General features: G+C 36.7%; 1 protein-coding gene across 1 annotated transcript in view; it reads left to right on the top strand.

Annotated features, from left to right (window-relative positions):
• The window catches only part of cacna1sa (calcium channel, voltage-dependent, L type, alpha 1S subunit, a), a 37,330-nt gene extending 21,442 nt beyond the window's left edge, over positions 1-15,888 (top strand). Inside the window, exons 27-43 of the mRNA XM_081384553.1 lie at positions 430-540; positions 3,679-3,762; positions 4,275-4,322; positions 4,886-4,912; positions 4,986-5,111; positions 5,332-5,397; positions 7,053-7,144; positions 7,217-7,376; positions 8,028-8,155; positions 9,505-9,601; positions 11,448-11,550; positions 11,785-11,886; positions 12,421-12,554; positions 13,249-13,374; positions 14,413-14,600; positions 15,094-15,175; positions 15,257-15,888. Coding sequence (XP_081240679.1) covers positions 430-540; positions 3,679-3,762; positions 4,275-4,322; positions 4,886-4,912; positions 4,986-5,111; positions 5,332-5,397; positions 7,053-7,144; positions 7,217-7,376; positions 8,028-8,155; positions 9,505-9,601; positions 11,448-11,550; positions 11,785-11,886; positions 12,421-12,554; positions 13,249-13,374; positions 14,413-14,600; positions 15,094-15,175; positions 15,257-15,466 — 1,884 coding nt within the window. The 3' untranslated portion in view covers positions 15,467-15,888. The remainder of the gene's footprint in view (positions 1-429; positions 541-3,678; positions 3,763-4,274; positions 4,323-4,885; positions 4,913-4,985; positions 5,112-5,331; positions 5,398-7,052; positions 7,145-7,216; positions 7,377-8,027; positions 8,156-9,504; positions 9,602-11,447; positions 11,551-11,784; positions 11,887-12,420; positions 12,555-13,248; positions 13,375-14,412; positions 14,601-15,093; positions 15,176-15,256) is intronic.
• The last annotated feature ends 1,319 nt before the right edge of the window (positions 15,889-17,207 follow it).

The raw sequence follows: 17,207 nt of genomic DNA, 5'->3' as shown, positions 1-17,207 counted from the left end.
TGATAAAAGCGCATCTATTTATCATAAAAGTGCATCTATTCATGATAAAAGTGCATCTATCCATGATAAAAGTGCATCTATCCATGATCAAAGTGCATCTATTTATCATAAAACTGCATCTATCCATGATAAAAGTGCATCTATTTATCATAAAAGTGCATCTATCCATGATCAAAGTGCATCTCTCCATGATCAAAGTGCATCTATCCATGATAAAAGCGCATCTATTTATCATAAAAGAGCATCTATCCATTATAAAAGTGCATCTATCCATCATAAAAGTGCATCCATTCATGATAAAAGCGCATATATTCATGATAAAAGTGCATCTGTCCATCAAAAAAAAAAATCTATTATTAATAAAGGGTTTAATAAAGGTCTTCTGAAGTGAAGCGATGTAATTACACGTTGAATTTGTTTATCCTTCAGCACTGTAACCAGTCGGATCACATCACCGATCTTTCAGACATGCTGAATGTCATCTTCACTGTTCTCTTCACAGTGGAAATGTTACTCAAACTCGGTGCCTTTAAAGCAAAGGTGAGTCTTGCGTCTGGGCTGCCAGAAAATGACTTATTCAGACTACTTTAAAGAAGTTGTAGTTATGTTAACCCTGTAGAGCCGACCATGAAATAATAGTCATTTAGACAAAATATTTTTAAAAAAGTTTGATGGTCCCTTTTGAACATTCTGTTAGCTATAAGTCACTTTGCAACTACATGTCAACTAACTCTCAATAAATTATTAGTAGACTGTCTGCTTACTATTTGATAACACTTTATTTTGATGGTCCTCCAACAGACATTTTACTGACTTTAACTTTGCAACTACAAGTCAGCTTATTCTACTAACCTAAACCCCAACATAATCACTGACTAAATCTAATTCAACTCACAGACACACAGAACTTCTCCCGCACACTTTTATCTTGATGTTTACACCGTGTGCTAACTACACGCGACGCCGCAACACGCGATAAAATGCCTCTTTTCCATTAATCAGAGTGTTTGTCCTAACCAGCCGCGACGGCGACACGCAACGATTCTATTTTAGAAACGGTTTCTATTTTTCTGCGACGTCGCGCTAGAGCAACAAACACAGAGTGTGGCAATGATGATCTCAGGCACTGTTTATGTGCTTTATTTAATGTTAAAAGCGTGTCATGTGACTCTGAATATAATTTAGTGCTGCAGCTTTGAGGCTGTAAAAGCAACAATGGATAATTCACCTCAGATCTTGAAATTAAACAAATGGAAACAAGAACGTTCAAACTGTGAACAAACAAGTGTATTCTTTGACAAAGATTGTTTTAGTAACTCAGTAGCCTATTTATTTTAATAATGTTTAAATGGTGTAATATTTGTGAATTTAATATGTAGATACTTATCCATTTTCTTGCGAGTGCCGTCGATTCATAGATATCATATAAAGGCTAGATGTCTTAAGGCGGAGTCACTTCCGGCATCACCGGCGGCCATCTTAGGACAGGGCTCTGTGAATTAAGGTGAGTGAGCAGAACGCACACAAATCCTCTTACCTCGCTGAAATCTGGACGGATTTACAAACGGTTTGGTTTCTTACAAACGTTATTAACGTGGCTATAATTCTGAATGCTTAAACATTTTGAACATAATTATTCATATGTATGCAGTATAATAGCTACATCTCTGACTTAAAAGTACATGCACCATGTTATGAGTGAGCGAGCACCCTGTCGTAAGATGGCCGCCGTGTGTGGATGTCGAGCTCCATTGGCCAGCAGCGCGGGCGAGACATCTAGCCTTTATATGATATCTATGTCAGGATTACTCTCTGGTGCCGCGAGACTCCGCCCACACGCTGTTCTGATTGTCTGACTCCGCCCACACGCTGTTCTGATTGGCTGTGGGTTTTGATTGATTTTGTCGCATCTCGCAGTCGCGTCTAGTGTGGACAGACTAATTATTTGTCACTGAAATCTTATCGCATCGCGACACGGTGTAACCCTAACCTAACAGTCTACTAATACTCTAATCAGAGTTAGTTGACATGTAGTTGAAAAGTTACTTATAGTTAGTAGAATGTCTAAAGTGGACTATAAAAATAAAGTGGAACCAAAACGGTTAATTTAGTGCTGGGCGGTTTGACCAAAAATCAACATCACGGTTTTTTTCTAAATTATACCGGTTTCACGGTTTTTACCGGGTTTTTTTTGTGTTTTTTTTTTCTCAAGCATGATGGGTGTTTACCACATTTTCTACTGAGTGAGAGAGGAAATAGTGCAGTAGATTTACTTATAATGCCCTATTTTATTGTCATGAGTGAATATTATAGAAAAAATCCACACTAATATTAATAATACAGGTTTGCAAGGCTGTTTACAAAGAGGTGTCAGCAGGACGCGCTTTAGGAGCGGCAGAAACAGTGGTTTCCCCGGTAACGGCTGTACACAAAGCAGCAACGCTCATAAACGCTGCTTTATCAGGAAAGATAAAGAAAGATTCAATCGTAATAACAAAGAAACTTTTCTAAAGACCGTCAGTTCACTTCAGATACGTTAATACAGTATAAAAACACGCGCGCCGCAAGAAAAAAAGACTCTCACCCCCACACGTCTCGTGCCCATTCTAGTCAATGCTTGTGTTTCAGATCGAAGCTTCCCAGAAGCGGCTCTCCGCGCCGCTTCGCTAAATATAGGCGCCTGGTCTATTTTGACGCACCACGTGGAGGACGGAATAAAACCTTGTCGCAGCCGTAATGCGCCGCAGACGTGTGTTCTGTGTTGTAAATGAGGGGTGAGACTGTGTCGCGCAGCGCCGCGTTCCGATTAAAGCGACATACACCGGTTTTGCGGTTTATTAAAAATTCATATCGTAACAAAAATAAACACCGGTATTCGGTATGAACCGGTAAACCGCCCAGCACTAGGTTAATTCATACTACTTAAAGTATAATTATATTAACTCTTTAAAGCCTGACATGAAATAATAGTCATTTAGACAATATTAAAGTGTTTGTTGAATATCATATTTGATACATCAGGCTTTTATGGCTCATATCTGCAACAGTTCGAATATAGAGGGGGGAAAACGCTAAATTTTATTCAGAAACTAAACTAAACTGAAGAAAAATATGCAATGCTGATATTTATATGGATAAAAAGTGATGAAATTCTGATACTTGTAATGTAAACCAATGAGATCTTTATAACACTATAGCAGATACTTACATAAAATGCATGTAAATATCAAAATCTGCCAATAATATGTCTTAGTAAGATGATATTTAAATGCTTATGATTAAAGGTCTTTATATAATATAAAACATATTATGCGATGCAATGCAATAATGACCAAATAAATCAACCTCAAAATCCTGATGATCATATTTGATGCTCATGATTTTTCTATAAAATGTCTGGATAATCAAGTAAAGCTCAACTGCTTCTGGCCAGTTTAAATATTACCAAGAATATAAGTTATTCTTACATTTACTTGATAAAAACCAGTGCAGATTTAAAGACACATGAAGCACGAGCTGAAGGAGGACGTTTGTACAATTACACTAATAGACTTTTACTTGATAAAACAGTGTAAACTATCAGTCAGTCACAGAAGGACTGTAGTAAGATGTGTTTGATCATGTAGAAATGTGCATATGAAATATGAGACATATTTAAAAGGTGTTTCTCTCTGGTAGGGTTACTTCGGGGACCCCTGGAACGTCTTTGATTTCGTAATCGTGGTGGGCAGTATTGTAGACGTCATGCTGAGTGAAATTGACGTAAGTTTAACTGAAATGTTATGACTATATGTTCCAGTGTTACACTGCAAAAAAGCTTTTCTTACTCAGTATTTTTGTCGTTTCCAGTCCAACATAAAAAAAATCTTTTAATTTAATCAAGTAGTAAAATTCCATAAGTTATTATGTCTTGTTATCTGGGGAAATAAATCAAAATTAAGTGATTTTTTGCTTAAAACAAGCAAAATTATCCACCAATGAGGTCAGAAAATAACGTTAATTCAAACGGAAACAAGATTATTTTTCTTTCCCCATTGACAGGTAATTTAGCTTGTTTTAAGCAAAAACTGATTTATTTTCTCAGAAAACAAGACATAATACCTTGGAATTTTACTTATCTAGTAAATGCATCTTGATTTAAGAATTTTTAGAAATTTGGACTGGAAACAAGTCAAAAATACTGAGTAAGAACATCTTTTTTTGTAGTGTATTAGTCCCTGTTGTGTCGCTGACGTTGTCTCTCACTCATCCTCTCTGGTTAACTCTCTCTCCAGACGGCTCTCGCCGGTCAGGGCGGACTGTACTGTCTCACCGGCTGCTCTGTAAATATCAATCTCTGTTATTTTACATCCGCTCCATGACTCTATAACTGAACAGAGTTCATGTCAGCCATTTTAACCCTTGTGCATCTTTATGGACATGTTTCAGTTTAGTTCTTTTGATCATTTTGCCTGTGTTAATGCCAACTGCATACATTTTGGCACAGGTGTGTATTTATATTGGAATTTTACTATTTCAACCCCATTTCCTTTAATAAATCTATTTTGCACTGGTAACACAAAATAGTTCCTCTCAGGACCTTAAGGACAAAACGGTCCTCATTTAAACCCATTAAAACTGAAATTTTTAATCCCAGGGCCATTTAACTATACAATTATGCAATCTTTGTTTAGAGGCTTTCATTCTGTTTGCAAGGCTTCAAAATTTAAATTTTAAAAAATTTTACCAGATGTTGCCATTTTCTCATCTTTAACCTATAAAGTTGCTAAAAAACTGTTTTTAACTGATGCACAAGGGTTAATCAAAACACAATTGGATTTTGCAAGTGAAATGGACTCACGTGATTCGAAGTTTAATCACTGCCAAACATTTTCTCTTGTTCCAGGAAGTGAATCCAATGCAAGCTATAGCAGTAAGTGAAGATTCAATGCGTAAATGAGCTGGTGTTAACCGCAGATTCTTGAGCGTTTCCGTTTGTTACTCAGGACTCCGAGAACATGAGTGTGTCAATCACACTTTTCCGGCTTTTCCGCGTCATGCGGTTAGTCAAACTGCTCAACCGCTTTGAGGGGATTCGAAACCTGCTGTGGACCTTCATCAAATCATTCCAGGTCTGATGGTCCGCTGCGTCATCATTTCAGTTTCAGTTTCAAAACACTCTATTTGTCCCCAAGGGGCAATTAACAAGAGTCACGTAAACAGCATACATAAAAGCATCATACATTAAATAAATAACACAATGTGCACAGAATACATATTAATTATAATCTGCTACCGGTGTGTGTTGTGATACCGATGTGTGTAACGAGGGTGTTGGTGTGTGTTTTTCAGGCTTTACCATACGTGGCTCTCCTCATCGTTATGCTGTTCTTCATCTACGCCGTCATCGGCATGCAGGTACAACACGCGTTTCTATTACAGATTTGCGCAAATCTTTCGCAATTTTTCTAAATGTCGATAAAAAACACTTGCGAAATGACGGCGTTTCCATTACAGATTTGCGCAAATCTTTTGCAATATTTTCTAAATGTCGATGAAAAACTCTTGCTAAATGATATTTCCATTACAGATTTGCGCAAATCTTTTGCGATATTTTCTCAATGTCGATGAAAAACTCTTGCGAAATGACGTTTCCATTACAGATTTGCGCAAATCGATATTTTCTAAATGTCGACAAAAAACTCTTGCTAAATGACGTTTCCATTACAGATTTGCACAAATCTTTTGCGATATTTTCTAAATGTCAATAAAAAACTCTTGTTAAATGACGTTTCCATTACAGATTTGCGCAAATCTTTTGCGATATTTTCTAAATGTCGATGAAAAACTCTTGCTAAATGACGTTTCCATTACAGATTTGCGCAAATCTTTTGCGATATTTTCTAAATGTTGATGGAAAACTCTTGCTAAAGGACGTTTCCATTACAGATTTGCGCAAATCTTTTGCGATATTTTCTCAATGTCGATGAAAAACTCTTGCGAAATGACGTTTCCATTACAGATTTGCGCAAATCTTTTGCGATATTTTCTAAATGTCAATAAAAAACTATAAAATGCCGAAAACATAATTTTTTCCTCTCGCGGTAAGACATTCCAACAATTATGGCAACGGATGTTGGTAGGTTTACATATATCCCAGCCACCGCACTAGCCATTACTTTTAATGGAAGGAGACGTTGGTGTGTTTTCCAAGCATTAATGGCAAGGAAAGCCTCTTATACTGTGAGCGGCACGTATGAGGTGTTTCTGGGTGTTTCTCCCTCATATCTACTTCAAGGTCTTGATTGTGGCATTTCTTTGTGGTTTAGAATCCATTTTTCCCGTAATTCTTTTGTCTTTTATGAGTTTAATAAAGAACTCTGCCTCGTCTTGTACGCCTGTAAATGTGCAAAAACTGTTTCCATTGCAGTTTTGTGAAATATTCCTTTTTCGAACTGACTGAAAAACCACCTCATGCGAGAGTAAACTTTTATTTGCGAAATTACGGAAGCCCTGAACCACACAAAAAAAACCCCTAAAATTAAGAGAATAAAGTCGAAATCTTTTGAGATTAAAGTCGAAACATTATGAGAATAAAGTTGTAATATTGTTTGAGTATTGTAAAAAGTTTTAGTAAAGAAATGCGCTCGTGAATTCGAACTGCCTCGGACATGGATCTAAACATTATAGTAGCTTTTTACTTTTATCTGGACTTTCAACAAAAGGAAATTCTACAGGTGCTAATCTACCAACATGGCATTACCATTTACTTTAATCTCTAAATATTTCGACTTTATTCTCATAATAAAAATGTTTTAAAAAATAGATTTTTTTTGTTTTTACGTTGCGGTTCAGGGCGGTTCCGTACGAAATTGACGTGTTTCCATTGTGCGAATTTTCAAATCGCAATTTCACTTTGCGCAATTTGAAGAGTATGAGAAACGCGGCTCGCGATACACTGCCAGTCAAAAGTTTGGAATAACGAAGATTACAAGTTTTTAATAAAAAGTCACAAATATTCAGTCCTGTATATTCAGCATCACACTAATGAGAATGTGACTTTCCTTTATCAGGTCTTTGGCAAAATCGCATTACTAGACGGTGCCGTGATCAACCGTAACAACAACTTCCAGACGTTTCCTCAAGCCGTTCTGGTACTCTTCAGGTAGTGACCGTGAAGGCCTCGCTGTGTGTGTGTGTTATGAGCATGTTTGTAAAGACACACACCTGTCCACAGGTGTGCCACAGGCGAGGGCTGGCAGGAGATCATGTTGGGTTGTTTGTACGGTCAGCGCTGTGACCCAAAGTCAGAATACCTTCCCGGAGAAGAGTTCACGTGCGGTTCTGGATTCGCTGTTCTGTACTTCATGAGTTTTTACATGCTCTGCGCTTTCCTAGTGAGTACACACTCTCCAACACACACACACACACACACACACACACACACACACACACACACGCACGCACGCACACACACACACACACACACACACACACACACACAGTCAAACCAAACATTATTCATTATATTCAGATATAAATATTTTCACTAGTGTGTGCAGGACTCTATAGTTCATTTATGTAAGTGAGGAGAGCAAAATAAAGTAAATTGTGACATATTATACCCAAAAATTCATACCAGTGACATTTATAAACATTTGGGACCAAAAATAATTGGGACACTTTGAGCTGATCATGTTTTGCTGAAGTGTGTTTTCTTTATTTGCTAATGCTCTTTTCACACACAGACTGAACAAAATGAAGCATTGCTTGGTGATTGGTTGAGCTAAACTGGTATTATCTAATTGTGTAGTTAAATTTAACAGCTGACAGATATTCAACATAATTCATGTGTGAGACAGTCTAACAGAAGGACGGACAAAACCAGTCAAATATCAGCTGAGTTCTGCTCATATTTTATTACCATTTTCTAAACTATAGTGAATAAACTGATAATGTGAGAAATGTTGAAGGAGTCTGAATAAACTTTGGTTCGACTGTACGTGCATAGACACGCGTTAACTTACACTGACTGTTTTCTATCGCAGATCATTAATCTGTTTGTGGCCGTGATCATGGACAACTTTGACTATCTGACTCGTGATTGGTCGATACTGGGGCCGCATCATTTAGACGAGTTTAAGAAGATCTGGGCTGAGTACGACCCTGAGGCAACGTAAGCAAAGTGCTAAAGTCACCATGAAATCAAAGTGTTATTATAAATGATTTATGGGTGCACATCATTGTTTTAAATTCATGTTCCTCGTAATCTTGAATCAAAATAATTTCCCTCCCTCTGAGGATGTGGGCGGGGCAACCTGTCACTCACATGAGATCAACCAATAGCAAACCACAACCATCCAATCAATTCCCCACGGACACAATTAAGCCCCGCCCACATTTGTCCTTGAGAAGTAAATAATAGTGCAACTTCAGTTTAATGCCGACCTTAATATCAACATGAAATGCCATTTGCAACACATTTTCCTTCTGTAATCAGGGGCCTCACTTATAACCGTCGCGTACACACATTTAGATTAAATATGCCATTCTCATTAATGGAGTTAAGCACTTAAATTACATGAAATCATTACAGAGAGTTACTACATTTTTTAGATTCTAATGAATAGAGATATTAGTAGTGGATGTGCCGCTGTTGAACACTTTGAGGCACGCTGTGTTTTAATGTTTGCTCAGCACATGATAATAGCAGAAAATATTTACACGCAAATAATGACCAACAATGAACAATAAGGCCTTTCTGTTTCCATTAAAAATATAAATCAAAATTTGATTTATTTATTCAAACACAAGGCGAGGATCGGCTACTAAATTATATTTAGCAATGTAATATGACGCACATCTGTATCTCATATTTTCCTAATGTCTTGTACCGTTAAACATTGTATCTCGTGGATGAATATGCATATGCAAATGATATGCAGATGAGGATGTGCATAGTAAAAGGAGGCATTATAAGCTCATATATGGTTATTTCGGGGTGGAGACGCATGTTCACAATCTTCCGCTGACTGGGATTATAAAGGGGATTGTGCACAGGTTCTGGCATACACACGCTTATAAATTTTATAAACATTATAAATATATCAAAATATATTTATAAATATTTTTTGGCTTTCAGGCGCACATACACTTTTAGTGAGGATCCTACACACAGTTTTATAAATGAGACCCCAGATGCTTTTCAACAGGATATTCAATGAAAGAAATGTAGTAAAATAATAATAAAGTAAATAATAAATGATAAAATAATAAAACTTGATTTCACTATCCATCAGGAATTGATTGGATGGGGAAAAGTCTTTTCACAAGGTGCTGGAAAAGTCAAACGCACTGGTGACGTCATCCAAAAAGGAGGCACCAATTTAAATAAAATAACTTTTTTCCTTGCAGTTATGTGCACATATTAAAGGTCGTAATAAGTTAAAAGGCCCATTTTGATTTCTGGTTGATTCTGAATGACGTGCATGTGATTATCGGTGTTGTTCTGTGTTATTCCGACAGGGGGCGCATTAAACACCTGGACGTGGTGACGCTGCTGAGGAGAATCCAGCCACCGCTCGGGTTCGGGAAGTTTTGTCCTCATCGTGTTGCCTGCAAAGTGAGACATGAACACATTCATACTAGAGATGCACGATATGTCGGCCACCATATCGGTATCTGCCGATATATGTTCATTTTTAAATGCTATCAATATCGGCCCAATAAGAAAATTTGGCTGATATATTAAAGCCAGTAAATAATGTATTATTTCCTTCAGCTGAGACTCTTCAGATGCACACTGTTCAACATGATGGTTTTAAATTGCTTGAAATATGATTAGTATCACTTCAAAAAGGAAAATACGGTTCAGTGCAACATGCGCAAATCTGTCATATCGGCTACATAAAATTATAATAAGAACATTATAATTGTGTGTTTGGGACGTGGATTTTAATGGTGAGTCTATTGTTTTTGTAATCAGGCTTATCAACTTATATAAAAATTTGGATTTATCAGCCAATATATCGGTTATATAAAAATTTTGATTTAGATTTATCGGCCAATATATCGGTTATATAAAAATTTGGATTTGGATTTATCGGCCAATATCTCGGTTATATAAAAATTTTGATTTAGATTTATCGGCCAATATATCGGTTATATAAAAATTTGGATTTGGATTTATCTGCCAATATATCGGTTATATAAAAATTTGGATTTGGATTTATTGGCCAATATATCGGTTATATAAAAATTTGGATTTGGATTTATCGGCCAATATATCGGTTATTGGTTATATAAAAATTTGTATTTAGATTTATCGGCCAATATATCGGTTATATAAAAATTTGGATTTAGATTTATAGGCCAATATATCGGTTATATAAAAATTTGGATTTGGATTTATCGGCCAATATATCGGTTATTGGTTATATAAAAATTTGTATTTAGATTTATAGGCCAATATATCGGTTATATAAAAATTTTGATTTAGATTTATCGGCCAATATATCGGTTATATAAAAATTTGGATTTATCTGCCAATATATCGGTTATATAAAAATTTGGATTTGGATTTATTGGCCAATATATCGGTTATATAAAAATTTGGATTTGGATTTATCGGCCAATATATCGGTTATATAAAAATTTGGATTTATCTGCCAATATATCGGTTATATAAAAATTTGGATTTGGATTTATCGGCCAATATATCGGTTATATAAAAATTTGGATTTGGATTTATCTGCCAATATATCGGTTATATACAAATTTGGATTTGGATTTATTGGCCAATATATCGGTTATATAAAAATTTGGATTTGGATTTATTGGCCAATATATCGGTTATTGGTTATATAAAAATTTGGATTTAGATTTATCGGCCAATATATCGGTTATATAAAAATTTGGATTTAGATTTATAGGCCAATATATCGGTTATATAAAAATTTGGATTTGGATTTATCGGCCAATATCTCGGTTATCGGTTATATAAAAATTTTTATTTAGATTTATCGGCCAATATATCGGTTATATAAAAATTTGGATTTGGATTTATTGGCCAATATATCGGTTATATAAAAATTTGGATTTGGATTTATCGGCCAATATATCGGTTATTGGTTATATAAAAATTTGGATTTAGATTTATCGGCCAATATATCGGTTATATAAAAATTTGGATTTAGATTTATAGGCCAATATATCGGTTATATAAAAATTTGGGTTTGGATTTATCGGCCAATATAACGGTTATATAAAAATTTGCATTTAGATTTATCGGCCAATATATCAGTTATATAAAAATTTGGATTTGGATATATCGGCCAATATATCAGTTATTGGCTTTTATATAAAAAATTATCGGTTATCGTTATCGGCGAAAATGTTTATATCAGTGCATCCCTAATTCATAAACTGCTGGCCCAAGCATTTTTTCATATTTATATGTTTGTTCCCAGAGGCTGATTTCCATGAACATGCCTCTGAACAGCGATGGAACGGTGACGTTTAACGCCACGCTGTTCGCTCTCGTCAGGACGGCACTGAAAATCAAAACCGAAGGTTGTGGCGTTATTTATTATTTAATACACTGCAAAAAAAAATATTCTTCAAAGTTTCAGTTATTGGAAAAAACTATTTTAGTCTTTCTACTTCAACATGTCACATCTAATTTAAAGAATTTTTACTAGAAATGTACTACACCAAACTATTTTCTGTGAAGATTTCAAATACATGTATGGGAATGTCAGTACTCACCCATTAAAGCCTGAAATCTCAGATTTTTCCATTCGTCAGGTAATTTTGAGCAGGCAAATGAAGAGCTGCGTGCCATTATTAAGAAGATCTGGAAACGCACCAGTATGAAGCTGCTCGACCAGGTCATCCCGCCAATCGGAGGTCAGATCTCTCGATCATACGACTATACTGAATTATAAACTGCAATAACACTGGCATTATTAAAACTTGTTCAGGGTCAAAAATGACCCGCCTTTTAAACTGCCTGTGAATCTCTCACTATGCTAAAGTATATTATCATCAAACGGGTTGTCTTTTTGTTAACTGGTTTTCTTTCAGTTAGCACAGGTTTTGTGTGTTTGGTTTTGGATCTGGTTGATCCTCATGAGGTCAAATCAAAGAGGCCCACGATCAATCAGATCCACAAAGAAATACAAAACCTGTGGAAATTGAGAGAAAACAAGTTGACAAAATGGTTGAATCCAATATTTGGTGATACTATAACATAGAGAGAGATTTAAAAGGTGGGACATTTTTGACCTGGAGCTCCACAAGTGTAAGAAGTTGTTACTTCAGTAACTTTTAGTCCAATGCAATAACATGAACTAGGATTTTCAGGAAAAGGAGAATCCTCTCCGGGGCAAAAATGAACGGAACACAACTTAAGGATTAAACGTTTTGTTTGTTGAACCGCAGATGATGAGGTGACCGTGGGGAAGTTTTACGCCACATTCCTGATCCAGGACCACTTCAGGAAGTTCATGAAGCGACAGGAGGAATATTACGGATACCGGCCGAACAAGAAAAACAAAAACACCACAGAGATACAGGTCTCTTCGTCTTTGCATACGTCTCACACTACAATCAGACAGTAAAGGGTTAGTTCACCCAAAACTGAAAGTTCTGTCAGTAATCACTCTCCCTCATGTTGTTCAACCCCGTAAGACTCTCGTTCATCTTCAGAACACAAATTAAGATATTTTTGATTAAATCTGAGAGCTGTCTCACTCCTCCATAGGCTTCTCTGTTATTGAAACTTGCAGAAAAGATAGTAAAGACATCATTAAAATAGTCAAAGTGATTACAGTGGCTCAACTTTAAGTTTATCAAGTGACGAGAATACTTTTTGTGCGCAAAAAAACTAAAATAACCACTTTATTCAACTCTTAATTTTCTTCTGTGTGTTTCTGAGTGAGTTCACGTAGTGTAACAGCGCAGCGCTTCTGGGTTGTACTTAGAACGGAGGCTCACTATTGGCCGATGCTGGTCATGTGTGTGTGATGCTGGCCAATAGTGAGCCTCCGTTCTGACGTACAACCCAGAAGCGCTGCACTGCGCTGTTTCAGTTCTCAGATTTCATCAAAAATATCTTAATCTGTGCTCTGAAGATGAACGAAAGTCTTACGGGGTTGGAACAACATGAGGGAGAGTGATTACTGACAGAACTTTCATTTTTGGGTGAACTAACCCTTTAAAGTCGAGCCCTGAGACAGTCTCGAGACGGCCTCTCTCTCTTTCCCTCAGGCGGGTCTGAGGAGCATCGAGGAAGAAGCCGCTCCTGAACTGCAACGGGCGATCTCTGGAGATCTCCTGAACGACGAGGAGATGGACCGAGCGATGGACGAGGCCGGAGAGGAGGGCATCTACAGGGTGGGTGGAGAACAGAACGGACCAGACCAAGGGCCTCGTTTATAACCGCTTAAACGAGTCGTACGCCACTTCACACGCATAAGCTCTGATTTATAAAAACAAACTTAACAGTGCATCTGTAAGTAACTCTGATCCATGCGTACGAACAGTTTGGTGACACCGATGGAGATCTGAGGGACTGATGAAGGAAAACCACTTTAAATCATCATTATGAGTCCTAATCATAAATACAGTGATGCTCACAATAACAGTTTAAATACATAAAAGAATGATTTAAACTATCTAATACACACATTTAGATTAAATATGCCACTCTCATTAATAGAGTTAAGTACTTAAATTACATGAAATCATTACAACAAGATACAACATTTTTTATATTCTAATGAATAGAGATATTAGTAGTGGATGTGCCGCAGTTGAACACTTTGAGGCACGCTGTGTTTTAATGTTTGCTTAGCGCATGATAATAGTAGAAAATATTTACACGCAAATAATGACCAATAATGCACAATAAGGCCTTTCTGTTTCCATTAAAAATATAAAGCAATTAAAAATACTGCTTGGCCGGTGGAGAAATTGATTGAGAAAAACGTTCTCTGAAATGTGTTTGAATAAATAAATCAAATAGTAAAACACAAGGCGAGGATCGGCTACTAAATTATATTTAGCAATGTAATGTGATGCACATCCGTATCCGCATATTTTCCTAATGTCTTGTACCGTTAAACATGGCATAACGTGGATGAATATGCATATGCAAATGATATGCATAGTAAAAGGAGGCGTTGTAAGCTCATATATAGTTATTTTGGGGTAGGAGACGCATGTTCACAATCTTCCGCTGACTGGGATTATAAAGGGGATTTTGCGCAGGTTCTGGCGTACGCCTGCTTTTATAAGTCTGAATATTTTTTGCCGTACGCCATTTTTGGCTTTCAGGCGCATGTCAACTTTTAGTAAGGATCCTACACACTCCTAGTTTTATAAATGAGACCCCCAGAGACGGCAAATGAGATTCATTCTTCTGTTCAACAGAGAGCAGGCGGCCTGTTCGGAAACCATGTGGACCCATTCGCTATGGAGAGAGGAACCCATTCTCCCACCCAGATGACCAGCCAGCGCCCCCTACAGATCGCAGACAGCAGAGCGGACGAGGCCGAGTCCTCATATGCTCATTTCCACGCCAACACCAATAACAACAACACCAACAATCACAGAAAGAGGTGAGCGTAAAGACAAATAACATTTAAAGTCCCCCTTTATCCCTTACAACTCATCTATTGATCACCAAAATGACATATTTAAATGCTAAAATTCATCACGCCTTAAAAAAAAAGCTTGAATGTTATGTAACTCGACACCCTTGCCTCATTTAGTATGCGCGGTTCTATGAATATGCAATTGAGCCCCGCCTCCACTCACTCCCTCAGCTCAGAGATCCACTGGTTGACGATCACACGTTGATCTGATTGGTTACAAGGTAGTTTGTGACGTCAGAAACACCAGCTATTTCAAAGTGTGTTTTTGAGACTGTCTTTGGTTCACTGCAGTTTTAAGGAGAAATACTCAGCAATGCTGTCGACTTATGAACTTACACATGGTGTGTCTTAAAGCAGATTAAAAACACCACATAGACATTATACATTAAGCTAAGTGTATGTGGTTGTGACGTTTGTAGTGACGATAATGATGAAACTGATCTCTTTCTTGGAGCAGATGTGGACTACATTTCCCATCATGCATCAGTGCATCCAGACAGAACGGTCCAGTGAGCGCAGCCGACTTCCTCATCCAAGAGGTGAGATCAAACCTTCACAGATGTCTAAAAAGAAAGAAATCTGAAATGATTTTCACATATTCTTCTGGTTTTGTTCCTCAGGCTCTGATCGCTGGAGGTTTGGACAGTCTCGCCAGCGACGGCCATTTTGTGTCGGTAACGAAGGCTGAGATGGCGGTGGCGCTGAACATGGATCTCGCCGCGCTGGAGAAGAAATCAGCAGCCGTTCTTAATAAACGTAAAGGACAGCGTTTGTTCAGAGAGAGGAAGACGGCAACGTGTCGTCCAGACTCAACACACTGTCAGGTTTAATATATCCGTCAGAGCGGAGTTAAGGCCAAAAGAAGACATCAGGACTCTGATATAACTGTGAGGACTGTTTTATGAGCCAGTACAGCAGAAGTGTGCAAACATATCGAAAAAAGGACTGATAATGGGTTTTTCTATTTATATAGAACATATAAAAATATGAATTAAATATATTATACATATTGTCGCTGTTGGACGTAAACCTCATATCTCAAAAAACGTTTCAGGAAATTTAAGACAGTATTGGGTATGGCTTGATGACAAATGCTAGACTAAGACACTCATCTCCGCTCCTCAAATACATAAAACATTATCCTGATAGAGGGGGAGGATTACGTGGTTTGACTGACAGTTTGAGGATCCAATGGAGTTACGAGGTTTAGTCACAAATTAATACTTTTCCTTGTTTAAATATTTGCAGGGGAAAAACACAGATAAATGTAAAGTGTAACCAATAGTAATGATTTATGAAAAATAAAAATGTGAAGTTGATGTGAGAGATGTGAGTTTCCACCAGACAGTGACAATATTATTCAAAATGGTGAATATATATATTATATATACTATATATATGAAGACTTAAGATGCAAAAGCCTCTAAGTGCCATCTGAAAATTTCTTCTAAAATGAGCATTTTTATCAAGCTCATATATTTAAGTTCTAGAAGAAAATTTCAAATGGCACTTAGAGGCTTTTGCATCTGAAGTCTTTATATATAGTTTCACATTTGATATATACAGTAGTCAACATTTGAAGTGGATCAAAAAAGTTAATCAAAGTTGTCTTAAGACAAGAATGGGTATTGTTCAAAATTCATGTATAACTTTGATTAAAGTTTTTGATCCACCTCAAATGTTGACTACTGTATTTCATAGCAAATACCTAATTTGCTGAGATTAAAAGAGCACAACATATTTCCCAACTAAACTGAAAAGTGACTCTATCTGTGACTTCTTGTTCTTTTGCATTAAAAACTGTGAGTGAACTTGAATGTGAAAATACCATATAATTTCCCAACATTATAACATTGCTAAGGATAAACTGAACATTCACTCGAAATGGCCAACTTACCTGTATTTTGTTTAATGTATTTACTTATTATTAAAGATTAAGTTATAACACTTTGTGTAATCTTAAAAGACTGTGTGTTCAGTAATATTTCGCGTCATGAGAGGGCAAATAATAAGCGCAAACAACAGAACCGCAAAAAGACTATAGCCTACAGCACTTGCTTTTTAGCACAAGTGTTTACATGTGTTGTGTTTGTGCCCAACATTTAACCCAAACTGTCAAGTATGACTCGTTTACCTCGCTGTTGTAAATTAGTCCTCCTCCTCAGACATCAGCTCTGCGCGCGAATCCCGCCCCGCGCACGCGCACTGGCCTCACCTGAGCGCCGCGTTTTTATTGGATTAACGTCGGCTAATCCGCGCGCCGCTGCTGGAAGATCCCGAAAGGGTCTCAATGTTTTGAAGGCAGACACTTCGGGTGAGTAACAAATATTCTAAAGATAAACTATATATATATATATATATATATATATATATATATATATATATATATATATATATATATATATATATGCTTATTTATATGTTTATTTATTTAAAAATGCGATAGTTTAGTTACACTAACTGTGTTTGTTTTCTTTTCTGAGCTCTAAATTTGTTATTATTTATGTACAATCTATAGTTGGTTATTTGCATGTTTGTTAGGAATAAATTAGACAGTCTGTTTATTTCTTT

Source organism: Scardinius erythrophthalmus, assembly GCF_964197995.2.
Source record: "Scardinius erythrophthalmus genome assembly, chromosome: 14".
Taxonomy (NCBI): domain Eukaryota; kingdom Metazoa; phylum Chordata; class Actinopteri; order Cypriniformes; family Leuciscidae; genus Scardinius; species Scardinius erythrophthalmus.
Note: the sequence above shows the minus strand (reverse complement) of the source record. Positions and strands in the feature narration are given on the sequence as shown.